Source organism: Xenia sp. Carnegie-2017, unplaced genomic scaffold (assembly GCF_021976095.1).
Source record: "Xenia sp. Carnegie-2017 unplaced genomic scaffold, XeniaSp_v1 HiC_scaffold_24, whole genome shotgun sequence".
Classification (NCBI taxonomy): domain Eukaryota; kingdom Metazoa; phylum Cnidaria; class Anthozoa; order Malacalcyonacea; family Xeniidae; genus Xenia; species Xenia sp. Carnegie-2017.
Genome location: NW_025813487.1, coordinates 12833054 through 12851495, shown reverse-complemented (window position 1 = coordinate 12851495; position 18442 = coordinate 12833054). Strand labels below are relative to the sequence as shown.

Here is an 18442-nt window from a genome sequence, read left to right as displayed (position 1 = left end):
CTAGATCCGCCCCTGTGTACACATGCATACGGAAGAGAAAGTGAAAATATTAATTAATTTTTTGATCCGATGGTATGTAGTGTATGCACAAGATTTGTCCATTTCTCAGTCGATATATGCTCATAAGCTTTCATCACGGACATAAATAGAACGTTAATTGAGGAAAGAAGGGGTGGAGGTGGAAGAGGTGTATATTCATGTTACATGTACTCAGTTTTGCCCGACCAAGTTCTTTTGGAAATAAATTGGCCTCTAGCAGGTGTGTCCAGATATTCAAATTAATATGATTAGTTGTTTTTTATCAGATCATAGAAAATTATGAACTACAAAGCAATAGGCAAAGCTAGCCACAATGCATTCCCTTGCTTTAAAAAGGAATTACTCGTAGCCCCTTTGAATCGTGTATACAACTGACATCTGTTTTATGAAAGAAAGACGTGACGACAATGACGTTTTTCAAGAAGTGGCGTTACGATATCAATCCGGATGGGTTAATTTTTGTGATGCACGTTGGCTAGCCGTTCTTCGTCCAACCTCGTCAGCATAGCGCTAGGTAGAAGAATGAATATTTATATTAGGAGGAAGAGTGAATATTTATATGTATATTCAGTTATGCGCTACATTTTTCTTTTGAAAGACAGTTCACTTTCAACAGAACTTAGTCGGGCACAACTGAATATATCAATTTTGACTCTCCCCCGACACAACGTTCTAGCAACGGACATCGTTGTTTTAACGGAATCTTGCCTAAGGCTCCTGACAAAAATATTGGCAATCCACATGCTTAAAACTATAACTATGACATTCAATATCCACGCTTAGGTATAAATCACGATTTATGGTGTGAACGCCGTTTGTAGAGCCTTTTATTCGATCAAATATAGAATGAATATCACCTACTTGCGAGAAACACCTAATCTCACATTTTTTATATTACAGGACCTTCCTGCCAACGATAAACAGCAAATAATCCGCAATGTCATTTCATCTTACAACATGCGTTTCCAAATAATCCGAAAGCCAAAATCAGATGCATTAAAACTAATCAAAATTAATAGGGTTTTTCTTAGTAACTACACCATTGTGCACGGTGATTTAAAGGACACAAGAGACTGAGAGTGGTCAGACGATCAACATGCAATAAAGCTTTAGCGGTGCGCTTTTTAAAGAAGAAAGAAATCTAATATAATTAGAAAAGCACTTATTAGCTAAAACGGCAAAAGATATTTTCTAAAGGTCACAATGACGTACATTGTCATGCAAAAGCTAAATTTAATATTTCGAAAAGAAAGCTTTAAATTTATGGCTAATGAAATGAATTATGACAAACCAACAGGACACATCAAACTAGTTATCGTATGTTATATGAATTAGGTAGTACGTTACAATTCCGCAGTCAAAGCCATTACCAGAACAGACGACAGAACAAAATTAATTGCTATTTATCGTTCAAACTCATGCTTCGTTTATCGGAGATGCGAAATAAATACAAAACAACATGACGTCTGAAACAGAACTACCTTTATATGCGGCTGATGCTCCCGAGAGACGGATACCAATGGAGCCAATGAGCGTTACGCTATTAAACTTGTTGAAGGCATGGATTGCTGGTACTTTTTCTCAAACGTTATTTAAATCAAGCATTCAATATAGTTTGCTGTTGAACATTTTACCTTCCGCAACAAGATTTGATTTAGAGCTTTTCGAAATTTCAAAGTAAATTGACACGTCATCGCGTTCAAGACATTACATTTCACTCAGTGTTTCGGGAGATATACCCGAAGGCCAGAACTAAAACACAAAAGATAAGAAATGGCAAAACTATAAGCAAATGGACTTTGCTTGGCCCCTTGTACGGACAAGTCTGTTTTTGTGACTTCCTATAATCTACTGCAGAATCAAAGGCATTAATCCTGGGGGGAGGGACAGGAGGATATGACGCCCCCTTTACGAAAATCAATGATTTTACATGAGTCGTAAAAATCCATTTTCAGAAAACAAAAAAAAATGAAAAGCAGGTCCAGCACAAAACATGCAAATTTAGATAGAAAACGTCAACAATAAGCAAGCAATTTTAAACAGAACGCATGCATAGATGAAAGAAACAAAACTAACAGAAGCCCATATATAACAAATACCAAAATTACATGCATGTAAGAGATGGCATGCACATAAAGAATAAACATGCCTTAAATTAGAAATCATGGAAAATATATTCGACGCCAATCGATTTGATTTTTTTCAAAACCCTCCCTACTTGAAAGCATTTGTTATAGCTGGCTTTCACTTATGAGTGTTTTCAAAGATTTTTTTGCTGAAAAGCAGATCTTGCCGAAATTTCTATAATGGATTCTTAAGTGGCAGTTTGAACAGTCCACATGATAAGTCAAAAAATCTCGCGCTGTGCATTTTTTTAGTAATGAACTTTTCTTCTCTCCAAGCTTTTGTTTGAACTTCTCTGTCGTTGTCGTTCAAGTAGGAAACTTGGAATACCGTTTTTGCCCTGTCAAATTTCCCTAAGATCATTCAAAACGCGAGACTTACTTGGTTCTTTTGATTCCTTCATTCCTTCGTCGTCAGTAGGATAACATTTCTTTTCACAGTCCAATCTTCCTGTGCAAAACCTTGCGTCTTTACAAATCTTTTGACTACGTTGTTATTGCTCAAAGCATACACCAAGTTACCACAATAGCATCACCATTAACGTAAGCAATCGCCTATGGACATTTTAAGCCATATTAAATTTCATATCAAACTGAAGTGATAAAAAGGAAGGAAATCTTCACTGGTTAGCATATGCTTACTTTGCTCATACAGAAAATTTTGGACGACGAGGACAGCAATTGTAGTTTATGGATTCAAAATAGTAGTTTGGGAGCACTGCGACATGTGAAACAATCATATGCGACAATATTTTGTTGTGTTTTTCATTTGTTTCTCATACAAACTGGAATCAAAAGAAAATTCTTGCTTTAGATGAAAATATTCCATTGTGTCATCACGTGACACAATGTTAATCCTGAGTAAAACTATTTAACAGTGCACATTCGTATTTTCAAGCATATCACTTTACACTTAAAAATAATTTCGTTGCATCATTGTAATGAAAAAAGACTTAAAATTATCAATGAAATGATTGTAAAATAAGCAGGGGGAAATTGCTGAAATTTTTAAATGAGCTGTTTGCCTTTTTCATATTTTTAAAATACAACTAAAACAAATCTCTGTATGTACGCCTAAATAACTATTCTGTGAAATAAAAAGAGCAGGTCTTTAACAGAAATTCTCAAAAATGAACAATGAACCAACATCTGAGTAGATAGAATACGATAAAGAATATTAACAACGTTAATATTAGTATTAACAAGGAATAATATTAATATTAATATTAATATTAACAAAGAATATTAACAACATATAAAGAATATTGACAACGTTAAGAGCCAATTCTCAAAAACGCTCTTCACGATTTTAACCAACGGGTGAAACTCACTCAAGAAATCTGTTCGTAGCGCTTGATTCTAATGACGAGACGGCAGTTTCCATTTACTTGTTTGTAGAAATGAGAACCACTTCAATACCCCATTTAAATCATTACTCAAAGAATGTCTAGTGTGGAGTTTATCTTCTATGAATGTCTGCTGACCACCTAAAGGTGGGCGCATATAATAATGGGGCCCTTCATCATTATATGCACAAACAATGGACATCCACGAAGAATCCAAACTACATATAAACATCTTCGTCATGAATCACCATGACACATGAGTGGTAAGAAACTTGTGAGAGTTATTGAAGTGATGTATAGCACAGGAGACCAAGGGACTTTCATCAGTAATATACAATCTAAAAAAAACAAGAAAACATTTTTATATATTGTTTGTGTAAAACGATGATCTATTAGAAGATGGTATGAGTAGATTGTTCAGATTAATGCAGTCCAGAGAAGGACTTTGGTGTTGGTGTAGACTGACTTTTCCACTTTCTTAGCAGTGACGAATCTAGGGTACGTCGCAATAAATTACTGCAGCAGATTAAAGTACTATTGTTAAGAAGGTCCACATACGTACCGCTGTCTCAACAAATTGTGGGCGTCTACTTCTGGTCAACTTTATGCACTGAAACACATCGATGACTTGGACGATTTTAACTCGATCCACAAGATTAGAAATGGTGATATAGGTACCTGATCTACCTGCTCCATCACTAATTGAAAAATTGATAATATTTCTGAATTGAGTCAACGTTTTAACGGCTCACTTGTAGTCGCGGTAACATAAGAATGGTGAATTTATAACATAAAACTACGTAAATAGTTCAATGAACAAACGAAAAAATATTGAAAATCGTCTGAGTAAATTTAAATGCAGTACATTCAATCCATTAGTTTTGACGGAGGGATATTTCAAAAGCTTGATCGCACATAAAAGTAGTTGACAAAAGGAAATCGCAAAAAATTATCTCACTCAAACTATTTTAAGATTATCATTCATTGCAACGAATTTGATTGCAGGAAAATATTCTTTGAGTAGCAAACTTCTACTGCAATACCTGCAGACAACGACAACAGGTTCTTTAACCTCCAAGGATTTTTGGGCTTCTTCGATTTCTGAAAGGACATTCAACAAACTGCGAACATCTTTAGGTAGGCCATGATTTAGCCACGATAAATACTGAATTATATGAACCATATGACCTTTTTTGATGTCCTACAGAAGAAATTTTTCGTGCTTCTTATAAACCATCTTCAATGTAGTTTCGCATGATATGTCGAGTTTCTATAAGCTTAACATATCAATGTATGGAACCAACTTCAGTCATACGTCAAGATATTCTTATAAAATGCAATAAGTTAAAAGGTTGTGCTTAAAGTGATAATGAAATGAAATTTTACCACAAAGCTTTATGATTGCATTATAAAAGTCATTTAAACTACTTAATAACTTTCCCAGTAGAACAACGTTTTTTTACTTCTTTCAAAAGATGGTTAAGTTAATTCAACTTGCAAAATCAATGTGGCATCACAACACAAAATTAGATAGAAAAATAGCAGTTTTGTCGACATGTCATTAAATAAAAATATCTACTTTCTAATATTTATCAATCTGTTGTAGCTAATTGAAATAAAATGTTACACAAAGCAAAATTATAATGCTCATTACATAATAGTTATTATGAGCTGTGATGTCAAAGTGATGTTACTTGCAAAAGATATACATCAAATCTATTCATGAAGTCAGTAAATACTTTCAAATAACCTGTTCAGAACAATCAGAAACTGGATGATAAAACTTCGTTTATTAAACACTTAACCATAATAAGCTTACGCTGCAAAATGAGAAACCGACTCAACGTTGCCCAATATTTGTTTAAAACCACTCAGAGCAAATACAAATACGATCAACAAATGGGATAAAATATAACAGTGCCGAAAATAAATATTAGTTCATTTCGTAATGAATTAGAAAAAGTTAGTTTTACATTGGTAAAGGGCAACGTTTTACTACGGCAAAAAGAAACAGGTTATGTTGATCACAAGACGTCACATCGGTAATGATGGTAAAAGTAATATAAAGCCCGATTGCTTACGTTTCCGGCTTTCAACATAAGCTAACTTTCTAGAAAAGTCCCAAGCTTGCAATGACAGGTTAGATTATAAGGCTTTTTTGCCTTTGGTATCAGATACATTACAAAGACGAAGGACAAATAAGAAGTAAAAATATTGTCATGGAAGGTTTGCATTTTATGACACAATAAAATCACCCTGCAAGCTCATTTTAAAACAGTGATAAAAAAGATTTGTCAAATACATTGCAACCATAAGAATACTAAACTACTAACCAAAGTTGGAGAGGCAATGAGCTTTCTGACGAAACCGCACATGTTCCATCAGATCGACTTGTTGCTCTCTTCGTGGGCCAAAACATTGGATATTCCTAATAAGACCAGAAGTGAATAAATGAAGTCTTTCATTCGTGCGCAAAAAACTGTACACATTAAAAGTATGATTGATAAAAAGGAATGCTGGTTGTAAAATTATGATGTTGGTTATAATATTGAATAACATAACGCTGTCCCATACGTATTTTACACTAAATGAGTAAATAAAAATCATATGGACAATGTTATTACGACTGCGCAAAAGAGTATTTCGATGAAACACAAACAAATTAACAAAAAAATTAAGTACGAAGATGAGACAAAATGAGTGCAAGTTGTTCAACCGACATAAACACCACCATGCTTACATCAAGTATAAAAATTGTTCCCGCTTTTATGAAAACGTCACAAACCTTGTTATCATCAGTTAGCTGATTCAGCAAAATGATGGTCGTACATTTATATTGAGTGACCATCCTCCAAAAGTCGTTGATGGTTACCTTCAAAGGCATCTGCGTTGCAATGAAGTAATTCTTGCCAAGATAACCCTAAAAAATCATTGACAAAGTCTTTAGGGATTTTTTGCAATCACCAGGAAACGAAGACCTTTTTGTATAACGGTAGTCATTATCAGTTATCGTGTTCAATACCCGAAATGCTTATATTACATAAGAAAACTATAATCACGTGGAAATTATATTATTCAGAAAATGTCTGAACTTACATCAACAAGGCATGCGTTTATGTAATAGGAAGTTTCTAAGTGTCCAACACGCCTAAGAATAGGACGATTAGTTTCCGCTAAAAAAAGAAGCAAAGTTTAAAAAATTGACAGCTCGTGTTCCTGCCACAAAACAATACCTATTCCCCACATTAACAAAGGCGGGTACTTCACGGGTACTTCACAAAGGCGGGTACTTCACTGCATAAATGTCAGTTACTAACTAGATATCTATCTCAATTTGTAAAAGTAAGATACTTGTATTTTATGATAACGATTTTTCTTCTTGTTCTCATCCAAAAGTGCAGCTTCACAAAGTTCTTCAGGAAGTTCTGGTGTGATTGATTGTAAACGCTGTCGAGAAAAATGTAATTCCTTCAAACGTTTGTCTTCATTTAGAGAAATCTAACGTTGAATCTTGAGTCTTTAGTTAGTTTAGTCTAGTGTCTTCATCAGGAGTGATGCAATGTTGAATCTTGTTAACATACTTCTTGGCTTTATCATTAATGATCTGACGTTAGAGTACGAGTTCATCTTTACTCCTGTCTAACTTTTATTTTCGGGAATGATTTTAAGTCGAAACTTAAGTCTTTACATACATTAGATAGGCATCAGCATAAGAAATGATCATTACAAAAAGATAGTAGAAACCACAAACTTATCTTCAAATCCAGTTTTTCCGTTCCTACTTTTCTTAGACAGCTGTGCAATCTCGATCTTGATTTGAACAGCATCAACTTCATTCGCTCCACATTGGATGTGATCGATAATGGCGTCATGAATGAACATGCATTGATCCTTGATTGATGAGAAAATAATAAATGTACAAGATTTGTCGCAAACCTGGAATCCTTGTTTTGGAAAAAAATTTGATCTTATGTGCTTTCAAAACTGCTTTTAAGATTTGAGTCAGTTTACCCACAAATCAATTAAACTAAATATACTCGATCAATGCTGTTTGTCCTGATGTTCTTAAGTGACCTACCGCTTTCTGAACCATGTTTATGCGCCGCGATCTCATCTTCTTAACAATATAACCGCGACTAACAACGAATGACAATTTTGTTTGACTCCCTTCGTCATCGTTGATTCGTTCAAATACGTAAAAATTGCACACAGGATACAGGTGTCTGTTGTACTTGACTTATGTTACAATAGAGAGTCGAATATACTTAGGTCAACACGGAAGTAAATATGATTACGGACAACACATGTTAAAGCAGATCATTTACGTAAAAAACTACAAATTCCGCAATTTGTATCACGAGAATGTACTGCTGTGAAAATAATTACGCTTTGGGGATGTACAATGCCTCTATGGATGCGCTGAGCCATTTGTATGACGAGTTTTAATTCACTTTGTGTGTTAATTTAATTTTTTCTACTGCATGTGTAAAGTTACTTTCAGAATCCAGAAGCGTAATTTGTTACACAGCCATTGTTGAAACTCGAATGTATCAGACCTTCAACCTTTATTCATTAGTCATTAAAGAACTGCTACATTTCTATTGGTTTACTGGAATTCTGGCCAGCGACTAAAATCGAATCGTAATGTATATAAAAACTGCAATGTTAGTTATGGAATGACGACAAGGAAGCCACAATTTATATTCGTATTCAGAAATGAGAATTACTAAAATATTTTACTATACGTACATGAACAATTGTGAACAATGAAGTATCCAACCAACACTAGCTTCGTTGATTTCAGGAATAATGATTTCTATGCGATGGTATATCGGCGTCTTACACGTTTTACAAACATATTTTGTTCATTTTGTTTGATTACTCTAATTCATACATCTTAAACAAGCCGCCATCTTAGTAATGAGTGCCAAGTTTTATGATTGGTCGAAATAATTTATCATAAAAATATTATTGAAATAAAATCGTCGAACTAAATTCGAGGTTTATGTGTTTAACCATTGGGTTTAACACAAGGACAAATTTCTGTCGCATTACACGTCTGGTAAGCACGAATAATTGGAGTAAGACGAATTTGATTCGTGTCGACGAATTTAATGCGCTAAGCGTCACATTTTAAACAAAAAAATTTGAAAGCGTGCAACAAATTCTTCTTTTATGCGACCTAAGTAACGTGATTTTATAATTCTTAGATTACAACAATCCTCCTTGTTTCAAAAATCATAGCACAAGTGCATATGTACGAATATATGTTTTTGTTAATTGTTATCAAAACGTAAACCAAAAAAGAGAATGTTTGATGGACCATTCGAAATTTATAAATACTGCATGCAGTTTTACATTTCTGACAAATAACCCTACATAAAATGCAGTTACATTTCAGGTATCGTCCTATGTCCATCGAGAAATGGGAACATTGACCCAGAATGAATAATGAACTCTGCACTTGTAACATGACTTGGCTTTACGGTCACTGAAATACGTGAAAAATGTTTAACTATTCGACAAACAAGCTGTGAAGCTATCATTTTACAATCATTAAGAAGGTTTAACAATATATATGCAATGACAACTTAACTACGCTCCAAACGTAATTCTTGATGCAATCTATACTTTTGAATCCCTATATGAAAGCACGAAATATCAAGGATATTTTGGGTTTTTTTAAATACAAAATTTACAGCTTCATTTGCTTGAGAGAATTTAGCTTTCTATCCCTTATTTAAACAACACTTGCAACAATAGACTCACCGGCTTTAAATTATTCTTTTAAAGAACTAATTAATGGTTTTCATGTTTTTTGAGTGTTGCTCGAGTCCAAATAAGAATCACACGCCTTGGGCTCGTATTTTGAGACATTCCCGATTCCCGCATGTTTCGATCAGGTCATTCAAACCCAGAAATTGTCAGTGACTAAAGCTATTGTCTGGTTGAAGAAAGAGATGTGATTAGCGTTTCAAAACAAAAGGCTGAACAATTACCCAATCATGTTATTCAACCAAAAATTCAAATATAAGACACCGTGCACCTTCCCACAAGTTTTGAAATACCGCTATTGAGTGAAGACTGTTATCAACGGGCCAACGGCTAATATAGAATCGTTTTGTCGTAAATAAAAAGGTTTCAAAATTACATAAAAGGTAAATCAAACAGCCAATCATTAACTTTAAACTGCATTCATCTAAATTACTGGCGAAAATTAATTGTATTTGTTAAAGTACCCGAAATTTACTTTGCCCAATGTCTTAAGCATGCCGCCATGTTGTTTTTCAAACTTGTTGGACTATCCACACTTTTTCAGTTTTTATATAGGTTTTATATAACAAACTGCTACTCTCGTATTTATTTTGGATCATAAGTTTTACTCTCGGGACAGAAAGGAATTATTATGATCAGAAGACTGCAAACAGTTTTGGGCTAAAACTCATGTTTGCTAAATTTAATACAGAAATCTTTTCTCGTTGCTTAAATATCACAATAAAAGATTTGGTATGATTTCTGAAAGAGAAAATAACAAGAATACAAAAGATTTATTATAAAATGTAGATTAGAAGTGGGTAGTCCAATATGGCCGCCGTTGTCAAAAGTTTGCTCCAAAATTTTCTAGGCACCAGAATTAGGTTGCGTTATTCAATCTATATACATATATCAGTGATTTTTCAAGTTTTGGAGTGTAATGCGCATGCTCTAATATCAGGTGCCTTTAAATTTAAAAGAAATTCAACCAATTTTTATTTTTCTTTATTATTGAATATTTACTACATAAAATATAGCAAGAATATTTTCATGAGATGAGATAAGACAAATGTTCAAATGTAAATATTTATGGTCGCAGTAAAAAAATTAAAAGAATCCAATAAATTTAGAGTAAAAAAGTCCTTAAATCGATGGCACAAGATTGTTTATAAATTACGAACAAGTGTCAATATTACGTAGAACTTTGACCACTCATTACATTTAAGAAGCCTCGTATATTGTCGTATAAAACAGAAAAAAGTGGTTATAAATACTAACCACTGGCGATTTTTTACTCTTACCGCAATGCAAATTTCTCTGCAAAATTATTATTCATTTCTTTAGAAAATTATTTCCATTTTTTTTTCAGTGATTGAACACAATAATATTTGCATTGCAGGAGTAAAAAAAAACAAAACGGGCTGGCTTCGCTTCTGATTCTAACAACTAAATATACACGAATGTTTTTTCCCGCTTTAGCTAGCTAAACAATGCAATAAGGATAAATTCAAATTAATTCATCTATTTAAGATTTGTAAGTCTTATTTTACTTCCATCTAATTCTAGACATTATTGCATGCCTACCTTGTACTACGAGTGTAAACTAAAGTTAAACGTTAAAGTTAATTCTCAAATTTTTGCTAATTCTGTGAAATTTGAATACTCGTCGAAGGACTCCAATACGCATGACACTGCATTGTAACAGAGTTTGAATTGTTCCTATGAATACAACAAGGGCAAATCATTAGAAATCTTGTTAAATAAATAAAAAAAGTTAAATTAAATATAGTTAATGGAAAAATTTAAAATGAAAATTTTATATAAAATCGACACAAACCGAAACTTAACATATAAAATTTCACTTGCACAAGTGGAAGTGAAATTTCACAATACAAAACACTTCTTTAAAGGACACATGCAAGCTAGAAGACAACTTTATTTTATTGTAATGCCTATAGCGTGAAAATAAGACATACCAAGTTTCAAAGTCGTCCGCAAAATATTTCAAAAGATATTTAGGGTTATAATCGGTAAAAACACGATATTCGATGACCATTGCTAAAACGCCGTGAGATTGTTTAAGTCTGGGAACTGAGAAAGAGTGACGTATTAGTTGACATAAACAAGCATCGTTCTTATATCGTTCTACGACTTGCACGCAGTGCTTGCACGGCTTTCGGTAGTTTGCTATTACTGTTTTTTATTTATCAAAAATTAATGGATTCTTCTGAAGAAGATGCCGATTATGATATTGTCATCAATAACAATGAGGTACAACCTTACATGTTTGAGCCTTTGGCCAACGCGCAAGGTGGTCATAGCAATGACAATTCTCCGTCATCGGAAAGCGAAGATAAATACATTCACAGAATTGGAAATGTTGAGTGGTTAGTTGCATTTTATTGATGCTTCATTGTTTTCCCAAAGTAAAAACAATGTTTTTATCTTTTAGGTGCGAGTGTGGCTTTTGTGTGGTCATGAGTACAGGACGGGAAAGTATATGTTGCCAAGAGGTAAACAATACTGATCCTCTGATACATGGCGATCATATTTGTATCACACAAGAGGAAGAGTTTGCCACAGTGTGTACAAACAAAGCTGTCGTAAAAACATCTATGGTCGTGTACACACATGACATTGGACCTATGCCTCAGAGTGAAGAAAACGAGTGAGAGTCTGATCCATTGTAGCTATTGCTCATCGTCGACGTGCTTTCTGTATCAGGCCATACAGCGCTATCCTTAAAATGTTCAATTTCACATGACGTCGTCTGTGTGCTATGATCTTTTGTTGAAATTAACTCAACCTTTAGATAAAATTATCGTATTACTGGATTTTTCACAAAAATCAAAACGGCCGAAATGGAAAGTCTATTCCTCTACTTATCATATTTGGCACTTTTGTTTGAGTGGTTCTTGACCTTACGTGTTTTTGCGAACGGATTGTTATGGCTGCTTGGCATTTCACATTGCGCTTCTAAGGTACGTTAAGGAATTTTCTATGAGTTAGAATAACAAAGAAAAGATCAAACGACATTAGTCTGAATTAGTTACCACTGTATATGTTTGTGTTTCGCTGTCTACATATATATTGACATCTTTATCTTAGACAAACTTCCTTTGAGGTAAAACGCACAAACATTTCGAGCCGATGTCGACACATCGTGGTCGTCGCCTACAAGAAAGTCGTCATGTTCTGCAAGAACGTCGTCAATAATCTAAAATTATAAAATTGTCCTCAATTTGGTAATGCTATATAGCTTAGTTTTTGATAAATGTAAACAAATATTGCTAACTATAACTATAATAATCACCTCTCGCCTTCGTCTCTTCTCAAATACAGTTCTAACATTTGTTGGCTGCTTCCTTTTAGATGCTACACTTGTGGGTTCCACAGAGTATTCAAAAATCGTGGATACAGCATCCTTCTTAAAGCGAAGCCGTCCTGCTGTCCATCCTACTGATTGCATCGCTTCAAAATTTTGCACGAAGCACGAACTTCGAAATGTTGCGAGCACAATTTTGAGCTCTTTGTTGGCTTCAAATTTTTGCGTCGGATTTTTTCAATCCAAATATCTCGCATGCGCTTGTTTTCGGGAAACGAAAAAAGAAACCTTTTGCTGCGTTTGATGGTTCTTAGAAGAACCGTTTTTATAATTAAATGCAGCACAATAAACCATATTTTCAATGCTAAATTGTCGTGCTGTTGATGCAGGCAAAGAAGTTACCAATATATTTTGATGAAGCGCGCAATTGACCGCGTTTAGCTAATGTCAACTAATACGTCACAACGACCTTTTTCCAATCGGTAGCCGTCGTTAGCTCGTCGGGCATTTTTAATACGTTATCAGTAAAGCATCAACTTTAAACCTCCATATCTTCAAAAATATTTATCCTTTGAGTCTCAAACTTTGGTGAACTATAAGTTGGAGCTATACCTTTATGTAAAGTACAAAAATAACAATCCGAATTTTATGTTGCATGTGTCCTTTAAATGCATGAAAATGTTCATTTGATTTATAAAATTTTAATGTCATAGACATGAAATTCTACATGAAAGTTGAAAGATTGTCCATGACACTTACTGCTGTCTCAACAAACTGTGGGCGCGCATTTCGGATTAACTTTATGCACTGAAACACATCGATCACTTGAACGATTTTAACTCGATCCACAAGGTTAGAGATGGTGATATAGGTGCCTGATCTACCTGCTCCATCACTAATTGAAAAGAAATTAATATTTGTTAAATGAAGGAATGTTCTACTGAAGTCTGCTTGTAGCTAAAAACAAACAACGAGAACGAACAGAATTTTTTGCACAAAATTTAGCATATGATGTGAAATAACCATTAAAATCAGTTAGACTTCCGCTTTACTTTTAACGATTTAATTAAATAACTTGGTCAGTTGTAAAACACGCATTGTGAGCATAGTTCACGAATTTCATTAGAGAGAGTCTTTGAATAAAAAATATCTGGTACAATACCTGCAGACAAGGACAACAGGTCCTTTGTCCTCTACGGCTCTTTGGGCTTCTTCAACTTCTGAAAGGACATTCAACAAACTGCGAACATCTTTAGGTACGCCATGATTTGGCCACGACAAATACTGAATTAAATGAACCATTTGACCTTCTTTGATGTCCTACAGAATAAATTTTTGCGCTTAGTTGTAAACCTATTTCATTGTTGTTCGACAAGACGTGTGTGAAGTCTACAAATCCATTATAGCAGGGAAAAGAAACACCTTCAGTCGTATACAAAATTAATTCTTAAAAACACACAACATTTAAAAAGCTCTCTTCATATTATTTTAAACTATAGCCAAAAGCTTTGTGTAAGAGGACTTGTGTAGTTTGTAAACGGTTACACGATGATCAAAAAACCCAAGGTCGCATTACATGCGTTTAAAACCACTCGGAGCAAATACAATACAATGGTACGACAAAAAACTTGAAAAATATAACTATGCAAAAAAACAAATCGCTTTAGGTTTTATTGAAGTTTTGACAAATTTTTTACCGTAACAAATGAAATCGTTCACTTGACACCAAGTTGCTAAAGACGTTGATAGTAAAATTTATTCCAATTAAGCTTACTACAGTTTGCAACGCTTATTTTGGTTTGGTGCCATGGTGATAATACAAGTTTAAAGTTTTGTGTTAAAGGACAGAACTTCGTGAATGCATTCCTTATTGTTCATATAGCAATAGTCGCAACTGATCTTAGTTTTTTGTACGAGCGAGAAAAGACAACTACAAAATATTTTCATTGTAGATTCTCATCGTATGATAAAATAAAATCATCAAAATAGCTTATTTCATTGTTATGATAAGAATAAGTGTCCTTCACAATCATTAATATACTAACCATCGATGGTGAGGCTATAAGCTTTCTCACAACAATGTCTTCTTTCTTTACGACTGAATCGAACAGAACAGAACATGTTCCATAAGGTCGACTTGTTGCTCTCTTCGTGGGCCAAAACATCGGATATTCCTAATAAGTTCAAAGGTGGATAACTATAATGCCTTTCATTGGTGTACAAATAGTTGAGCACAAATGTACATTAGAGTACAATACGTTGAAAGCATGATAGGAACAGGGTATTATATAAAAAGTATTGAAATAACAACATGCTCCGAAAGCATAAGGTCATGTGTCAATTTTGATATTTTTTATTGCTTCCTCGGGTTTAATAGAGAATTAAGAATTCCAAATCAGCATCCACCAAACAATAATTTGAATATATAAACAATCTTTTTGACAACCTCAACGACAGAAATAAAGATACTATTTGGCACATCACTTTCCTTCCCTCATCTCATTAACGCTAACACTCGAATTCTTCCCTTTTAAAAAACACACGAATTTCAATATCTTCTTTTCCTTGAAGCATTATCCACAAAGTACAGATAACCTCCGCTAAATATTGGAGAAGGGGAGTCTAAATAACTCGAGTTCTTCACATAATGTCTATAGCAATTTCTGTGCATAATGTCTATAGCAATTTGACGGGGCGGGTGGCTGAATGGTTAATGCGTGAGCTGTGAGCCAGACGGCGCGGGTTCAATCCCGGCTCGTGGCACATCTGGCAATGTGTCTGTAAACCTAGCCCGGGTTGACCAAAGCCATGTGAGGGAAATTTGGTAGAGGAAATCCTCGGATGGACTGTATCTGCATCTGCAATGTTGCAGCCTTGTCCCACTGTGTGTCACGCTGATATCAGCGTTGTAGTTGCGTGAAAGGTACGAGTGATTGTAGTCTGGTCAGCTGCCTTCACTATAATTTAAGTAACCAGGATGTTCCACTTTGTGGAACCCTCATACGTCGAAACCGACGGAGTCCATTATTATTATTATTTATAACAATTTCTGTAAATATTATGATGCAACATTTTACTACGGGATATCTTATACTATGCCTCTCCTTCTATAGCGTGATTAAATAAATTTTTCATTCTGAGTGTAAATTTTTACGATAAAATTTTTTCATTACGACTTTAAAATGAAGTCAAAATATCAAAGCAAATTGTTGTTTTGTTTTGTTCTAAAAAAGGTCACGTCTCGAGTTTACAAGATGTTATTTTTCAAAGTATGTTTCATCTAAAATTTCAATTTTATCGATGCGTTTTCATAGAATGTGTTTAAATGAAACAAAAAACAGTAAACATTATATTCATACAAGTGAAGCGTTAAATGCAAGACAATGAAGAATGAGTACAGGTTGCTATACTTGATCCCTCTCCCACAAGTTAAACAGACTTAATAAGCGTGACTTCCCCACTGATCAATCCTGCTTATCCAAGGGTCAAGAAATTGTTCCTTTATTCATGAAAACGTCACACACACCTTGTTATCTTCAGTTAGCTGATTCAGCAAAACGATGGTCGTACATTTATATTGAGTGACCATTCTCCAAAAGTCGTTGATTGTTGCCTTCAAAGGCATATGTGTTGCAATGAAGTAATTCTTGCCAAGATAACCCTAAAAAAGTCATCGACAAAGTTTTTAAGCCATTTTTATGTTCATTTTCACAAATTAGGAACAAAAATTGGGTTTTTTGTATAATGGTAACTGTTATCGTGTTTTAATGGCCAAAATACTTTCGTTGCTAATAAAAACAATTACTTTTTTAAAAATGTTTGAACAGCTACTTACATCAACAAAACATGCGTTTATGTAATCAGAAGTTTCTAAGTGTTCAACACGCCGAAGAGTAGGACGATTAGTTTCAGCTAAAAAAGAAGCAAAGTTTAAAAAAAACACTGCTCTTAATATTCACTACATTAAACAGGAGCGCGTATTTTACTTTGCATAAATGTCAATAAATAGCACGATATATTTTTGCATGTGCGTAACATACTTGGATAGATTGTAGGATAACGATTTTTCTTGCTATTCTCTTCCGAAAGTGCTGCTTCACAAAGTTCTTCAGGAAGTCCATGTGTAACTGATTGTAGACGCTGGAAAAGAAACAATGGATTATTTTGTCGTCAAGAGTAATATGATGTTAAATGTTTAGCCTATGTATAGTTTGGTGTAAGGTCTTCACCACGAATAATGTGATGTCGAATCTTGAGCACTGATGTATACAGCCATAAATTGGCTTCATTATGATTTGACGTGAAAAAAAATTCCTTGAGCACGTATGAATGGTTTAAAGTTGAAACTATAGTCCTTAGATACCACACGTCTGTCTTTACGAGAAAAGATTTGGTATTAAAACTGGAGTCTTTAAATACATAAGAATAGCATTAGCATAAAAAATGTAAAAAAAAAGAAGAAACCTCAAATTTTTCTTCAAATCCAGTTTTCCCTCCCCTATTCTTCTTAGAGAGCTGCGCAATCTCGACCTTGATTTGAACAGCATCAATTTCATTCGCTCCACATTGGATGTGATCGATAATGGTGTCATGAATGAACATGTATTGATCCTTGATTGTCAAGCAAATAATAAATGTATAAGATTTGTCGCAATCCTGGAATCATCGTTTTGGAAAAAAATTGATCTCATGAGCTTTCAAAATTGCTTTAAAGGTTTGAGTCAGTTTACCCACAAAACAATTAAACTAAAGATACTCGATCAATGCTGTTTGTCCTGATCTTTCCATAAAGACCTACCGCTGTCTGCACCATGTTTATGCGGCGCGATCTCATCTCTTCTACAAAGCCAAATACGTCAATGTTTGTTTCATATTCATCATCAAGATCATCGAGGATTTTATCTATGGCAATAAATACTCCAGTACGACCAACACCAGCACTGAACAAGAAAGCAAAATCAGGATGAGTAAAAACACAATTCTGTTTTCACTAAATAACACATTCAAGGTGTTATTGCAAAACATTTTGTTGGAAAATGCTCAAATTGGAAGCAAATGATTTTCTTTAAGAATTTACTCGTTCATCAATGACGATGATGACTAAAATCTTTAGGAAATTTGGAAAGTGAGTAGGTCTCTGCCACCATCAAGAAGGAAGAAAATTAAGAATGACAAACTGTTCCTAACAAAACAATCTCCACAACATTGATCAATATTTTATGAAAATTTTTATACAATATGTAACAGTTGGACTCACCCTATTATGATAGACCAACTAACCTACAATGAACGACGACTGGACTGGATCTTGTTTTGTGCGATAGCTTAAAATGGTTCCTGAATGTCAAGAGTTGTGTTGGATAACGAGGTACTCCATAGTCTGGCCATGATTTGTAGTGAAACTGCTCCACTTCGTGATGTTCGCCGTTCTATAGAAGTAAATCATTTTGTTCATCATTTTCTGTTTAGATTAGCTTTAGGTTGTCAAGTTTGGATTGATGAAGTAACTTTGAAAACAAAAAAGCATGAAGACAATGTATGCTCCAACTAGAAATGTTTTGTCCTACAAAAAATGTGAATGCATTTTAACACTCCAGGAGCCGGACCTTATGAAAAGTTTGTGCATATCTCGTTTGTTGCCGTAAGGCAACAACGGCCTCTTGAGGATTAAGGTTAAGGTAAACTTTTGATGAAAAATCTATTTTCAAAGACCTTGATTCTTCACTGACGTCTTCAAAACGTAGTTGAAGTTCTTTATTAAAATCTTTAATCTTTCACCGAGTTCTAATAAGATTTTTTAGAATTCCTATAATGATATATGCCCCTGAATCCTCCGATCTCTTCAGTGCAGTCCT

The 18442-nt window shown here is 34.3% G+C and overlaps 2 protein-coding genes and 1 long non-coding RNA gene across 6 annotated transcripts in view; all 3 read right to left on the bottom strand.

Annotated features, from left to right (window-relative positions):
• The window catches only part of LOC124451807, a 122414-nt gene that overhangs the window by 63774 nt on the left and 40198 nt on the right, over window positions 1-18442 (bottom strand). The gene's annotated exons all lie outside the window — the stretch shown is intronic.
• LOC124451806 (receptor-type tyrosine-protein phosphatase alpha-like) overlaps window positions 3767-18442 on the bottom strand; it is a 32416-nt gene continuing 17740 nt past the window's right edge. Inside the window, exons 20-30 of one of the 3 annotated variants that reach the window (XM_047002407.1) lie at window positions 17868-18016; window positions 17386-17527; window positions 17052-17198; window positions 16628-16727; window positions 16423-16499; window positions 16114-16248; window positions 14633-14761; window positions 13750-13907; window positions 13347-13482; window positions 10847-10981; window positions 10255-10745 (exon numbers count right to left, since the gene is read on the bottom strand). In XM_047002407.1, the coding sequence (XP_046858363.1) occupies window positions 10892-10981; window positions 13347-13482; window positions 13750-13907; window positions 14633-14761; window positions 16114-16248; window positions 16423-16499; window positions 16628-16727; window positions 17052-17198; window positions 17386-17527; window positions 17868-18016 (1263 nt within the window). In that variant the 3' untranslated portion in view covers window positions 10255-10745; window positions 10847-10891. Of the gene's footprint in view, window positions 3847-4070; window positions 4207-4551; window positions 4710-5841; window positions 5937-10254; window positions 10982-13346; window positions 13483-13749; window positions 13908-14632; window positions 14762-16113; window positions 16249-16422; window positions 16500-16627; window positions 16728-17051; window positions 17199-17385; window positions 17528-17867; window positions 18017-18442 lie in introns of those variants that run through there. The other 2 variants (XR_006950682.1, XM_047002406.1) reach the window with 2 other exon arrangements.
• Window positions 7163-8292, bottom strand: LOC124451820. 2 transcript variants are annotated; one of them, XR_006950690.1, is made up of 2 exons: window positions 8258-8292; window positions 7163-7399 (listed from the first exon to the last, which is right to left on the bottom strand). It is a non-coding gene; the product is annotated as an uncharacterized LOC124451820 (long non-coding RNA). The 2 variants fall into 2 exon arrangements; XR_006950689.1 differs by lacking the exon at window positions 8258-8292 and adding an exon at window positions 7587-7748.